We start from the raw sequence: 14,581 nt of genomic DNA on the forward strand, positions 1-14,581 counted from the left end.
CTGGCGCTGATCAATCCGGGTACTTCATTCACTGCTTCCTTTCGCGCCGGGTAACCGGAGAGCTGTGCGTCCATGTGCGCAGTGACTGGGAATTGAGAGTCCATTGAAATATTAAAGTCCGAGCCGCAGATAGAGATCTCATAATGGATCCTGATTCTTTGATCGAGGCCCTTCGGGGGACGATGGACCCCAATCTACGGGAAGCCGCCGAGAGACAGCTCAACGAGGTAAAATTTGAGCTTAGCCATTAATGGTGATGGCGCGGTCTAGGCTCGGGCCTCGGTCGTTCACACCGTCAAGATGGTGCGATCACGTAGTCTGGGCTCAGCTGTCGTTACCTTGACATAATAAGTGCAAAATTACCTCACTCGATTTTTATAACGTTACTGTGTGTTACACCCTCACTCATGTCCCCATGATACACCCACTACCATGAATTAAACGTAATTTTTATTTCGATGACACAGTCATATGCCAGTAGCCAGCCTTAACGTTAGCATCGTCCTGAGCCAGCTTAACATGCTAACCATTTTGCCTTGGTGAAGAGATCATTGTACACTAGGACATTTTCAGCTGACACGACAGACAAATAGTGGGGGAGTTATGTTAAACACATTAAGCTAAATTAGACGTATGGGGCATGTGTTAGCTATCGTAGCGTTATTCAACAGCATGATACTGATGTATAGCTGCGTGGCTAGTATCAGCTAACTAACTTTGCTAACTACTTGTTGGGTGAGCTGCTATAGCTCCGCTGCTCACGTGTCACAGTGACAAGTCCTGAATTGATGACATTCTTAAAATCGGAGCAATAATTGCATTAAGTTAATCGACTTTCCACTGTTTGCCTTAGCCACCATAAATATATGATCTGTGTCTTTATAGCTAATGTTACTACGTACAAACATCATAAAATGGAGTTTAGCAAAACTGTGTTGGCTGAGGCTGATGACGGGCTGTGTAGGTAAACTGTTTCCTGTCTTCATCTATCAATCATCTGGATTACATCTAACTTATAATCACATCAAATGCAGTTAAATTCAGTGAAAAAGCAAAGCAGGACGGTTCGCGTCAACAAGGGAGGTAATGCGGAACGAAGCACCGAGTATAACGTTACGTTCGGTTCCGGTAATGGAAACGCAGCAGTAGTGTGCTTGGTCGTGGTCAGCGCTCCCGAACTCCAGCTCTTGTCTGTGGTTTCGTGAAGTTATTTTATTGAAATAGGGAGGCGACTGCCCCGACTTTTAACATTCTTCTGCCTTGTGATGTGAGAATTTCATCGCCAGAAACATGTCTGCTGCATACCCTTGAATGCTTGTCACAGTGAAAGCGGTGAAAAATCAATATGGAGTTGTAACTGCTGGTATTACAGCAGAGTAGAACACGACAGTGGTCATGTGAACAGATTTTCCTCCGCAGACATGTGGACACTTTTTAGATTATGTTTACACCTCGTTTGGATCTAATTATAGCTCAGTATTTCATAAGTTACCCATTTGTTTTGCTTAACCGGAAACAGGCATGCTAGCCGCATTAGAACCGGAAGTTTGTAAGGACAGTGTCCTACATAAAACAAACACACGCATTGAAGTGGTATGATTTGAAATTATTTGTTCCAGATGATGTCTGACTCTGGCACGATTGTCTGGATTGGTTATGGAGATGAAATTCATGCGAATCCTTAAGTAATTTTGAAGCTTACTTTATCTGTATGTGGCACAGTCAAGTCTCAATGTTCACCATTCATCTACATTTGCTATTGTAACAAACTAAGGCCTAAGTGATTATAAGACAGTTATAGCACAGTGCTTTGCTCCAGTCAAGTAACCCTCACCTCCATGTTTATTTCTGACAGTGCATGGGGCTTCAGGTTTTTTAAAACACCTTATACGCATTGATAGGGATGGATTCGTTGAATGGGATAGCTGGGCAAGTGTTCACGTCTGCTTAAGTTATTTGGAGGCGGATGGAGTAAATCTGAGTGCACAGTTTCTAAATACAATTCTTTACTTAGTCATATGCTCTGACTCAGTTTTTTATGGGAAATGGCCAGAAAAGTATTGATTGAGGCTTGACAAATGCTAAAATACATTGCATAAACATAGCCTATGTTGATACATTGGAGCTGCAATGTGGCCTAAAGCAGACAAAAAGGATTGGAGGTAAATACTGTTCATGATGGAGCTCTGCATACAGAAACGGTGGTTGGAATTGGTGCCATAAATAGTGGTGACTGACCATCCAGGTGCAAACATCTGATGTAAGTTGACTGTGTCGTTTTCCACCTTTAAAATTTCATGGGGACCAACCTAATGCAGTTTTCCTTCACAAGGACAACATTATCCTGAATTCAACCATGATCACTTAACACCAAATCATATTTTTGTTTGGAAAATTTACTTGCATTTCCAATGCCTTAGTATTGGCAAAAAAGACTACCTACTTTTTTTTTTTTAATCACATTTGGCTAATGTGAGCATGACATCAAGCACCTGCACACCAAACATAATGTGTACTCAGCATGCCGTGTTACAGGTACAAGTTCCTTATGAAGGCTTAACAAGGAGCTTAAAGTCAAGTTTGTCTTTGTAGAGTAGAGCACTAAAAACTAGACATGGGCTTCATGTGACATATTATCAAACCTGCAGTCCTTGATACAAGATAGCATGAACAAGGATATTTCCAAATATTGTGTCATTCATCTTTCAATTTTGGTTTACAGGGTCACGCCCAGGTAAACTTTGTGTCCACACTGCTGCACGTCACCATGTCTGATCAGCTGGATTTGCCTGTCAGACAAGCAGGTGAGTCTACACTTTGACATGTGAAAACAGTTCTGCAGTTGCTTCAGTGATTTTGTGAAATGAGACCTAAAATCAGCACCTATTTTTGTGATAAATGTTTTGTATTGAGATAATCGCCATCGATCTTCAGTCCTGCTGGTAGCCTAAGGAGTGGAACCAACCCACCTTTACAATCAGCTGATTTGTCAGGTCAGAGTAGGGTACCTTGCTTGTTCTTGCTATTTTATTACAGCAACCTTGTTTACATTTTTACAGATTGTGCTTGAATTGCCCACAAGCTTCCATGAATGGGCATGCTCACTGGATCTGAAATATGTCAAACTTCTTTGATGGGTGTGTTTGAAAACCCAACCACTTGTTTTGTTATCTTAAATGTATTAATTCTGATTTTGTGAAATAGCCCTCTGTTCACAGATTTCTTTAACTTTTATTTCAGCATACCAAATGTAAAAAAGTTAGTGTCTTTTCATGTTTTCATTATTGCTGTAATGTTGTTTTAAATCTTGTGTGACATTTTCCAGTTTTGTCAGATTGCATTAGATGAAAGGTGGGCTAGATATTCTCCATGATCTAAAATTAAAGAAGCCTTTAATGTAATGGTTTTAAAAAAAAGGTAATGTAGAGGTAATGCATGATCTACACTTGTTTTTGTGAGGCTAAAGTGCCACACTGAAGTGTAGTGGACACGTAGAGATGGTTAAATATAGCTTGTTTTGCTTTAGTCAGATGCTTCTCTGTGAGGAAGGTGTTCAGGCAGAGAAACGTTAGTGTGAAGTTAAAGTCTTGACTAAAGTTTGTAAGTGCACGGATAGCATCCAACCTCTTGTGCCTACTTACCAAATATTCATAGCTGTACTGGCAAATTCAGCTTTGGGCACTTAGTCATTAAGCATGGACAGGTTCTTATTTATTTTCCCTCATGTCAGGTTTGGTGCTTGTGGGCAGCCCATCAAAAAAGGTTTTTGGAAACTCTCACTCTGCTTCTCTTCAGATTGTTGAAAGTTATTGACTAATTTTCAGTGAATAGATTGATCAAATGCATTAATAGTAGTTCTAAAACAGACTCCTGGACAGCATGATTGACTCAGATGTATTGGCAGCATACACAGTGTGTGCTCAGCTTTTCAGAGCTCTGCTTCTCAGATTTCTACTGCCAGCTCAGTACAAAGGAGGTAAATGGAATTTTGCGTGTGGTGGTCAAAGCATTTGTGATGATTTTGCTGTCTACAGTTGTTCACATGTTGCTGACTTTTAATAAATTGTTTTCCAACAGTACATGTGTCTTGTACAGACCCTAAAGTAATGTTGAATGTCCTCTGTCCCCACACTTTAAGTATGTTACTCATTTTGGACATGCTGACAAACACAAGAAAATTGTGAGACTGTGGTGGTATGTTAATAGTATGGTTAATAGCCAAGTGAAGTGCCACTGTCATACCTGATGTAGATATTTTACTGTATTAGTTTGACTTTTCAAGTATTTATTTTTTTTCTGTCACAGATTTTTAGTGTTGGACAGTAGTGTAGTTTTGGTGGTCATAGGTGGAATGCAGTGGGTTTATGCTCAGCTATGATAAGCTGGGTTATGGTTGCCTTGCCAGCAGTGTAGACCTTTGTCAGCCACCTGATGTCTGCCTCCCAGCCCTCACTCTTCTCCTTCAGATGCCTTTCCCTGTGAATCAAAGAAGTCCAATGAAGGCCCCACATGGTAGATGTGAACCCAGCTGGCACCCTGGTGCCACATTCATTTGAAATATAAAGTCAATGTGTTATTGAAGTGTAGATTGTCAGCTTTAATTCAAGGGGTTTTACAAAAATATCCAACCCTTATCTATACAGCTTATTCCTGAATAGGGTGGGGTGGGGTGTTAGACATAAAATAATATCCCAATATTTTAGGGATATTTGTCAATACTCATTCTTTGTAGTCTATGTCTTTCAAGTTTGGTCTGTATTATGAAAGCACCATAAAGGGCTGAAGTGTGCATGTTCCCTCTGTAGGTGTGATTTACCTTAAGAACATGATAACCCAGCACTGGAGCGATGGAGACGGTTCAGGCTCCGAGACGGCTATCAATAACATCCCTGAGGAAGACAGGCAGTTCATTCGAGACAACATAGTGGAGGCCATCATCCACTCACCCGAACGCATCAGGTAACAATGCGACCTGATGGTGGAACAGAGTTGGAGGAACTCTGGGGATTTTTGTTGTCCATCCGTGTTCCCTCCCAGTCACCTTTTCACTTCATTTAAAACTTCTCTTTTGAATTCTTCAGGGTCCAGCTGACAACATGTATCCACCACATGATCAAGCACGATTACCCCAGCAAGTGGACGACCATTGTGGACAAGATTGGCTTCTACCTGCAATCAGACAACAGTGCAGGATGGCTGGGCATCTTGCTCTGCCTTTACCAGCTTGTCAAAAACTACGAGTAAGTCATGGTTTTCAATCTTAATTTTATATTGCATTGTGCCACATGATAGGGGGTTGACATTGTACTTGTGTGGCTGCTGTGTCAAAAACAGATATAAGAAACCAGAAGAACGTCAGCCTTTAGTGGCTGCCATGCACATCTTCATGCCCATGCTGAAACAACGCTTTATTCAGCTGCTCCCTGACCACTCCAGTGACTCAGTCCTTATACAGAAACAGATCTTCAAAATCCTCTATGCCCTCTTTCAGGTAATGCCACAGCACATCTTCTCTTAAAATGAGATTATTTAATGTGTGTAGAAAAAGCACAACTACTGTAGAAAATAAGTTTGGTTTGTTCCTTTACTTCACTATTTCTGCACCCTTTTGGCACACACATATGTATATCTAACCTTTTTGGTCCATCTCAGTACAACCTCCCCCTGGAACTCATCAATCGACAGAACCTGACAGAATGGATGGAGATCCTAAAGACAGTAGTGGACAGAGATGTGCCTCCGGTAAGGAGACAAAATGAATTCATCACACTGATATTACCAGTCACTCCTTACAAATTGTTGCATTTTGGAGATGTGCATATTTAAGCCGACTATACCGTCACTGTCCTTGGTCTGTGCAGGAGACGATGCAGATCGATGAAGATGAGCGGCCTGAGCTGCCATGGTGGAAGTGTAAGAAGTGGGCCCTTCACATCTTGGCGCGGCTGTTTGAGCGGTAAAAATCCAATAATTGTTCAATTTGCTTGTTTAATACAGTATATCAGGTGCACATGTTTTAATAATAACCTTCCTTATATTAATCTCTCTTTGCAGGTATGGAAGCCCAGGCAATACAACCAAAGAGTATGCAGAGTTTGCTGAACTTTTCCTCAAGGAATATGCAGTTCCTGCACAACAGGTAAGAACTTCTGAAGGTGTAACCTAGGCAGCAGCAACAGCCCTCCAGTCAGGCTGAACTATGTGTCTTCTGGAGCCTCACAAAGTCTTTGCACATTGTTTACTAGGTGCTGCTGAAAGTCTTATACCAGTACAAGGAAAAGCAATATGTGGCTCCCAGAGTACTCCAACAGACACTGAACTACATCAACCAGGGCATAGCACATGCTCTGACATGGAAAAACCTCAAACTGCACATCCAGGTATAAACACAACATGTTTGAATCTCCAGAACATGTTTTACAATATTGTATGTGACAAGTCTTAGATGTTAGTTGTGCAGTGACATCATTGTGAAATCGTCACTAGTGGAAGCCTGAAGTTAAAGTACTGCCAGTTGAATTTGTTCAGGTGGAAGAACAAGATCCTGATTTACTCATATTACAGCAAAAATGTTTTGACAAACTCACAGGAAAAACCTGAATACAGGTCAAAACTCATTCTCAGGGTTGACGTGTCCATTAGTAGCTACGTATGTGTAGTTAATGGAAAGTTTGAGAACTTGGTGCTTTTACAACAAATGGTCTCACATCCAGCATGTTAATATCACTCCCTGATTGTGACTTGTTTCCCCAGGGCATCATTCAGGATGTGGTTTTTCCACTCATGTGTTACACTGATGGTGATGAGGAGCTGTGGCAGGAGGATCCATACGAGTATATCCGCATGAAGTTTGGTAAGCAGACAGAGTTGGTGCCTGGTACCCAAAAGGAACCGGGTGCATTAGTGCCAACTAACCATGGCTCTGATCTCTGCTGTCCCTAACAGATGTATTTGAAGACTTCATTTCTCCAACAACAGCAGCCCAGACACTCCTTTTCACTGCCTGCAACAAAAGGAAAGAGGTGAATTGAATGTATTTTGTGGTTATTTCCCCTGAAATGTGGGTGTCTGTGTGGCTAGAAAAGTAGATCCCATAAGAGGGAAAAATAACCAGATGCTGCCTCTGTCCCAACAATTCACTTGTTCTTGCCGTTTGTTTAGGTGCTGCAAAAGACTATGGGTTTCTGCTACCAGATTCTCACTGATCCCACCTCTGACCCCAGGAAAAAGGATGGCGCCCTCCACATGATAGGCTCTTTGGCTGAAATCCTGCTCAAGGTAAAGGGCTCTCAGCTGGTTTGTTTGTACTACTTTCTGACAATTCCATTCTTGCTGAGCCGATGTTGAGAATTGTAACATGATTCCCCAAACAGGATTTTCATCACACCTACCTGGTTTTACCACGAGCATTCAGTAGAAAATTATTGTCTCTAACTGGGGCAAGAGATGATGTTGCAGAAGCGGCTGGTCTATTATGGATGGTGAAAGTTGTCTTAGCTGTAGTTTAACAGGTTATTGCTGTGTTGAAATGGCTTACTTTTTTCCCCCTTTGGACCAGAAATCCTAGTCCTGCTACTGTGGAGTTATTAACCAGCTTACACAAATATTGACCAGCCTCTTTTTTTTTTTATTTTTAAAACAATCCATAGATACTGAAAATCCTAAAATACAGGATACACGTTGTAAAGTGTGTTTGACTGACTTTCGAAACATGACATTTTTTTATTTCCTTCTCTACACAGAAAAAAATATATAAGGACCAGATGGAGTTCATGCTGCAGAATCACGTCTTCCCCCTGTTCCGGAGTGACCTGGGCTACATGAGGGCCAGAGTAAGTGGTGATCTCCTCACAGGCAGACCTCAGTTGTGATAATGGCACTGCATAAAGTGACTCTGAATTAACAAGTCTGGGATCTGTTTTCACAAAGGCCTGCTGGGTGCTCCATTACTTCTGTGAGGTCAAGTTCAAAAGTGACCAGAACTTGCAGACGGCACTGGAGTTGACACGCCTCTGTTTAATCAATGACAACGAGATGCCAGTTAAAGTGGAGGCTGCTATTGCACTGCAGGTTCTCATCAGCAACCAGGAGAAAGGTGAGCAAGTAAAGTCATACAGCGCAAGGTTTCCTGATGGTACTATATACAGTGATTTTCTCTTTTAGAAAGTGTAATTCTGTGGAAGTGTCTATATAACCGGTGTATTGTATTCTGTAGCCAAAGAATACATCACCCCCTTCATCCGGCCAGTGATGCAGGCACTCCTGCACATTGTCAGGGAGACGGAAAATGATGATCTCACCAACGTCATACAGAAGATGATCTGCGAATACAGCGAGGAGGTCACTCCAATTGCAGTGGAGATGACACAGCATTTGGTAAGTGCAGTCATTGAGGCTACAGGTTAATGTTGTCATTTCATGTGACACTGTCACTGAGTGGCCAGATTGTCTCCACCTAATGCTACTATGGAGGAGAACAACTGCAGGTTCAAGAAAAGCAAATGCCTCAAGTTATTGTATTTAATAATGGTGTGTACTACTGCATCAAAAGATTTAATTCAAATGGCGTATGGGGAACTGAGTTAAGTCGCTCAGTGAGTAATCCAAAAAGAAACGGTGGTCTAATTTAATCCCATAATGCATGCCGTTTACATGGCGACTTCTAAGTTAATGTAGCAGGATTAAAACTGTTTCGCCAAATTGCTTTAAAGCATTTGCTTTTCTTCTTTCAGCCCTCAGGCGTTTATGCAGGCAGCTCTCATTTTTGCCATGTGAATGTACAGATAGCAGATACATGTTTAGCACTCAAAGTGACTGAGGAGAAATCGGTGTATGGCAATGACACATACCCTCTATAGTGCTTTGAAGAGAAGGCTGCGATCAAAGTTAGGTTTTATCTGTTCCTTCTCATATACAGTAGTTTAGCAATCTTAATATGGGATAATCTTTTGCCTAATGATTTGATCATGTGGATAAGTCCAGATACAGTCACACTATTCTTTCTGTTCATTATTTGACAGGCGATGACGTTCAACCAGGTGATTCAGACGGGGCCTGATGAGGAGGGAGGAGATGATAAGGCGGTGACAGCTATGGGTATCCTCAACACCATTGACACATTGTTAAGTGTGGTGGAGGACCACAAAGAGGTTAGCAACATAGCCGCTAAGCAACGCTGCCCACAACATACACACACTCTCCTGGCTGATCACTCATCTCAGTGCTACTTCCTCTGCAGAAGCAGCTCTGGTCTGCTGCAGTGTTCCTGCCAACACACTTCTGCCACCCACTAACTCCTGGGAATGCGCTCTGTTCTCACAGTGTTCAAAATGACTCGGAGGCTGAGGCAAGCGCTAGAAATAGTGTCAGGGCACGTTAGCACCATGTCTGTCGAAACGCAGGACTGCTGGTGCTTGAAGCCATTAGATGTAACCAAGCATAGTTTTACACTGAGGAGGATTTGTGATTGCAGCAGTTCAGGAAGTTAGGTTTCAGTGATTGTCAGTATACATCACTTAGCTACAAAGAACTGGAAATATCTTTTATTTGACAAGTGATTTTTGGTTTACAGGGAAATTTAACATGTTCAGTTGTAGATATTTTAGAGAATGTGTTACCTTACAGGACTGACACAATAGGTAAATGAAAAAATAATGAAGAGATGCTTATTAGGGCTGGAGCCAGTCCCAGCCAGCGCTGGGTGAGAGGCAGGGTACACCCTGGACGAGTCTCCAGTCTGTCACAGGACTGACACGCAGGCAGACAACCACTCACAGCTGTGATTTTTCTGATTCAATTCTTGAAACTCTTAGATCAGTCATTACATTTGTGCCTTTTCTCTGAGCTCCTAGTTTGCTTTCCTTTAATTCCTTATTACTTCTAGATGAGTAATCATTTACACAGTCACTGAATTCCCTTGTGCTGTTTCAGATTACCCAGCAGCTAGAGGGCATCTGTCTGCAGGTGATCGGCACTGTGCTGCAGCAGCATGTGCTGGGTAAGCAGACTGGTGTTAACACGTTTCGCCAGCATGTTGCACTAAAACTCTAGTGAAGAGATGACCTATCGATAATTGGGTGTGGGGAATGTATTTACCTTTAGAGACTCACCTTTTTCACCTTTCTTCTCCCAGAATTTTACGAGGAGATCCTGTCCTTGGCTCACAGCCTAACCTGCCAGCAGGTGTCGCCGCAGATGTGGCAGCTCCTTCCACTGGTATATGAAGTCTTCCAGCAGGATGGATTTGACTACTTCACAGGTATGTGCTGGATGGATACTTGTATTTTTTTGGAGGTATATAATTGTTTTTTTTTTTTTAAACATGAATTCTCTGCATCAACCGGTAGATATGTGTGTAGAGAGAGAGAACGTGGGTATCTGAGCATCCCTTTTTCTAATGACTGCAGTTTTACAACCTCCCTGAGTGTGAAATGTTTTCGTTTCAGATATGATGCCTCTTCTTCACAACTATGTCACAGTTGACACAGACACCCTCCTGTCTGACACCAAGTACTTGGAGGTCATCTACAGCATGTGCAAAAAGGTAAAGTGGGGTTAATGTGATGAAGAAGATGCAAGGTCAGTTATTTGCAGTCATCAGTGTGCGTTGTGAGCTTTAGCCTGGTCTGTCACCTCGCAGGTCCTGACAGGAGATCCAGGTGAGGACCCAGAGTGCCATGCAGCCAAGCTGTTAGAGGTGATCATTCTGCAGTGCAAAGGTCGTGGAATTGATCAGGTCAGTGTCTAACAAAGATAATCACATTACATCTCAGACTAATAAACTGTTAGTACATGACTTTAAAGACTCAAAATGCACTACAGGATGCAAAAAGCCCTATATTTTCTGGGAGTTAGATTTTAGCTAATACTAATATATTTGCTTGAGTTGTTCTTTAAAAAAAACCTCTGAACCTGTTGTGTTTGCAGGTTGTGCCCTTGTTCGTGGCTGCTGCGTTGGAGCGTCTGACGCGGGAGGTGAAGACCAGCGAGTTGAGGACTATGTGCCTGCAGGTGGCCATCGCTGCGCTTTACTACAGCCCCCCTCTTCTCCTCAACACTTTGGAGAATCTCCGCTTTCCCAACAACACTGAGCCAATCACTAACCACTTCATAACCCAGTGGCTCAAAGATGTTGACTGCTTCCTTGGGTAAGGCTGGTTTCATAAGAGTTTCAGTATTGCCAGCCAGGTGTTGATTAACACCCTTTCTGAATCTCGAGTATTGTGAGCCTTGTTGTAATTGGAGACTGTTTCAGTTTAATCAATCTTTTCTTTCTTTTTTTGTTTACTCAGTTATTCCATCCTCATCAATTATCCCAGCACTGTTATTTTCAGAAGTCCCGCTTACTTTTTGTTCCCATTGCTCCCATCACAGCCTCCATGACAGGAAGATGTCGATTCTTGGACTTTGTGCTCTCATTGACCTCGAGCACAGGCCTCAGGTCGTTAACCAGGTGGCTAGTCAGCTTCTTCCAGCAGCCATCCTGCTGTTCAGTGGCCTCAAGAGGGCGTATGCCTGTCGAGCAGAGCATGAAAACGAGGACGAGGACGATGATGAAGATGGAGAAGATGAGGATGAAAATGGTAAAGTTTCATTTTTGCATAAGCCAAATTCAGCACTCAGCCAGTACTACTGCAAGGCAAGTAAAGGTGTGCATAAGGTGATGTTGATAGGTGTTCCCCTGAACTCTCTGTATGTAGCTGAGCTGGGCAGTGATGAGGATGACATTGATGAGGAGGGCCAGGAGTACCTGGAGATGCTGGCAAAGCATGCAGGGGAGGATGGAGATGATGAAGACTGGGAAGAAGATGATGCTGAGGAGACGGCACTTGAGGGCTACACTACATCTGTAGACGATGAAGACAACTTGGTGGACGAGTATCAGATCTTCAAAGCCATACTACAGAGTAAGATGACAACAACCTGGCAATGGAAGGCTTGTGTTAATAACTTGCAAATGTAGGTGAAACAGTTCCATAAAACAAACCAGTCACCAATCTGATTTTACTGTCGTGCAGATATCCAGACCCGTGACCCAGCATGGTACCAACCTGCCAATGGAAGGCTTGTGTTAATCACTTGCAAATGTAGGTGAAACCGTTCCATAAAACAAACCAGTCACCAATCTGATTTTACTGTCGTGCAGATATCCAGACCCGTGACCCAGCATGGTACCAGGCACTAACACAAGCCCTTGATGAGGAACAGGGCAAACAGCTTCAGGACATTGCCACGCTTGCAGACCAGAGACGGGCAGCACATGGTGAGCACCAGCTGAGACTCATCAATTTTCCAAATAAACCCTGATGCCGCTTTTGAGTATGACAATAAACCTTTTTTTTTTTTTTCTACATGCTGCTATTTTCTGCTTTTTTTGTGATTGGCAGTTGCTTTGCAGTTTTACAATGTCTAAATCATATTGCTAATGCCTTTTCATCTATACATTTTCCTCAAATAAAAAGTACCACAGCATTTATAGCATCTTCCCTCTGTATAGTATAAACTGAAATCAGTTGCATTTGAGGCTATTATATACACATTAACATGAGTCTGGGATGATCACTCCCCTCCCATAAAAGAAAAGTGTCTGTTTTAATCCCTTTTCAATAGTAAAATGTCTGTACACTGGAATGCTCTGTCTGTAATATGTCTGCCAGTGCTAGTGGGCCAAAGTGGTGCCCTGGGATTTTATGGGCTGACAATAAACCATGTTGGGCAAGAGAGGATGGTGTGCAATATCTCCTGTTCTCATTATTGTTGACATAAAATGCATTGATCACACCGGGCCGTCAATCTGCTTGACTTAGAGAATAGCCAAGAGCACCCGAGTCAGATCAGCATAGGTGTGGACAGAAGATGAGATGAGCATATGATTCTAATTCATACAGATTTTCAGTAACACTTGTCACTGCTACTAGACCGATGGACTAAGAAGTTTCACAAACCCAGTTTTGTCTGAAAATCGTGTTTGCAGGTTCTGTGACACTGCAGGGAAGAAATATTTAAGAGCTTTTCTTTTGAAATGGCACGAAAGATTTGAGGGACTTCTGGTATTTAATGTTCAACTTTTGCAGAGTGTCTAGTACTAGCTGTTTAGTAAATTAAAAGTGAGCAAACTTTTTTTATTTTTTATTTATTTATTTATTTTTTTTGCAGTGGAAGCTGGGTGGCAGATAAGAACCAGCTACAGAAAACCATAGCCTTGATGAAAGAGTATCTTTAATTACATGAATGAAAATGAAAATATGTATGTGCACAAGTGTGCTCTACTTTCAACTTTGGAGGCACCGCTCCAGGAATGAATTGAGTCATCTGTTGTACTTTTTATTACTCTGTGACTGATTGTAGTGAAGTGAAAAAAAAAGCTTGTGTTGTTCCCTTAAGTAGTGGTTCCAGACAGAGCTGGTTCTTCTCAGTCATTCTTCAATCTGTCAAATGGGAAATAGCACCAGAAGATGCGGGAAAGCAACCAATGGCTGGGGAAAACAAACCAAGAACTTGAGCGCAATGCAAGAGAAGAAGCTCTCAACAACGTTGTCTTCTGGAGCCCAGTGTGGCGGGGATACCACGACAGCAACTCTGTGTTTTTTCCCACTTAAACAAAATTGGGGGATTAACAGCTAGAAATTGATAATGGGACTAAATATTGCATTATCACTGTTGTGGCCAAACAGCTGACATAAGATTATACCTCTGGTAGTAGTAATATCTACATTATTTTCTGCATAAACAAACACATGTTTATGTACATACAAGCCAAGGTTATTGATTTTTCAAGCAGCCTTGAAAAACAACCAGAGGCATTAAGGTGTCAACAGCTGTATTCATATGTAGCATATTGGATACTTCATAGCACTATGTGATGCCTGATCTCTGTAAATTAATGACTAGCACTTTCATATTGTTCAGGTCTTCAAGCCTTCTGTATCAGACTGCAAATTTTTTAAATTGAAGACTATTTAAACTGAAAATAGCTGTAACTTTGTTACTTTGCAAGTGACTTCTGTAATGGCTGGTTGTCACATATCTGGTTACAGAGTGGATCAGTGGGCACCTCGGAAACAATGTCAGGAAACGAGTGCTCTTGGTGTTCAGTGTGGCTACAGGACGTGTTTGTGAGCACCGACAGTACAGTTGGATACATCAATGATGCATGTACAATTGGACTAATTGTGAAGGTCTCAAGCTTTTGGTTGGTGTATGGATGAACCATCTATATATACAACAACATATTAAAAAAAAAAAAAAAAGCTAAGGGAATTCAAGACCATGTGTGTTTTCTTATAACATGATTAATCTTTGCATCTGTCATAGCGGCTCTACTACTTTTAGCTGCTTTATTCCTGTCTGGTAGTTTGATCTATAGTAGCAACACATATTTTATAAACTTGTACCTTAAATGGAAAATCTTGAGCTGTAAAAAATAAGGAGTAAATAAGCCTGTCAGATACAGTACTGGTCAGAATTTGGGTACTGTGTACCAGCAGAAGTATTTAGTTCTTTACTAGAAACAAAATAGCAATGCAACTATGTAAAAATACTCCAATACAAATACAGTACAAATAATAAAATGGGGCTGAAT

General features: G+C 41.8%; 1 protein-coding gene across 1 annotated transcript; it reads left to right on the forward strand.

Annotated features, from left to right (window-relative positions):
• On the forward strand, window positions 1-12,720 carry ipo7 (importin 7). Its single transcript, XM_020609680.1, has 24 exons — window positions 1-227; window positions 2,723-2,804; window positions 4,806-4,959; window positions 5,082-5,240; window positions 5,335-5,491; window positions 5,653-5,742; window positions 5,862-5,956; window positions 6,055-6,139; window positions 6,246-6,380; window positions 6,754-6,853; window positions 6,946-7,022; window positions 7,162-7,278; window positions 7,743-7,832; window positions 7,930-8,095; window positions 8,216-8,376; window positions 9,021-9,149; window positions 9,931-9,997; window positions 10,133-10,258; window positions 10,446-10,543; window positions 10,640-10,735; window positions 10,927-11,147; window positions 11,374-11,582; window positions 11,700-11,906; window positions 12,146-12,720. Exons 1-24 carry the CDS (start codon window positions 144-146, stop codon window positions 12,304-12,306), a joined length of 3,066 nt encoding a protein of 1,021 aa, XP_020465336.1. The 5' UTR covers window positions 1-143; the 3' UTR covers window positions 12,307-12,720.
• The last annotated feature ends 1,861 nt before the right edge of the window (window positions 12,721-14,581 follow it).

The sequence above is a fragment of the Monopterus albus genome, unplaced genomic scaffold (assembly GCF_001952655.1).
Source record: "Monopterus albus unplaced genomic scaffold, M_albus_1.0 scaffold4.1, whole genome shotgun sequence".
NCBI lineage: Eukaryota > Metazoa > Chordata > Actinopteri > Synbranchiformes > Synbranchidae > Monopterus > Monopterus albus.

What these genes read in the sequence shown, in the direction of transcription:
- ipo7 (XM_020609680.1), top strand. Translation starts at nt 144, where the DNA reads ATGGATCCTGATTCTTTGATCGAGGCCCTTCGGGGGACGATGGACCCC. An exon ending in CCTGCAACAAAAGGAAAGAG is followed by an intron (nt 7,023 to 7,161) that starts GTGAATTGAATG and finishes CCGTTTGTTTAG; the next exon opens with GTGCTGCAAAAGACTATGGG. An exon ending in TCTACAGCATGTGCAAAAAG is followed by an intron (nt 10,544 to 10,639) that starts GTAAAGTGGGGT and finishes GTCACCTCGCAG; the next exon opens with GTCCTGACAGGAGATCCAGG.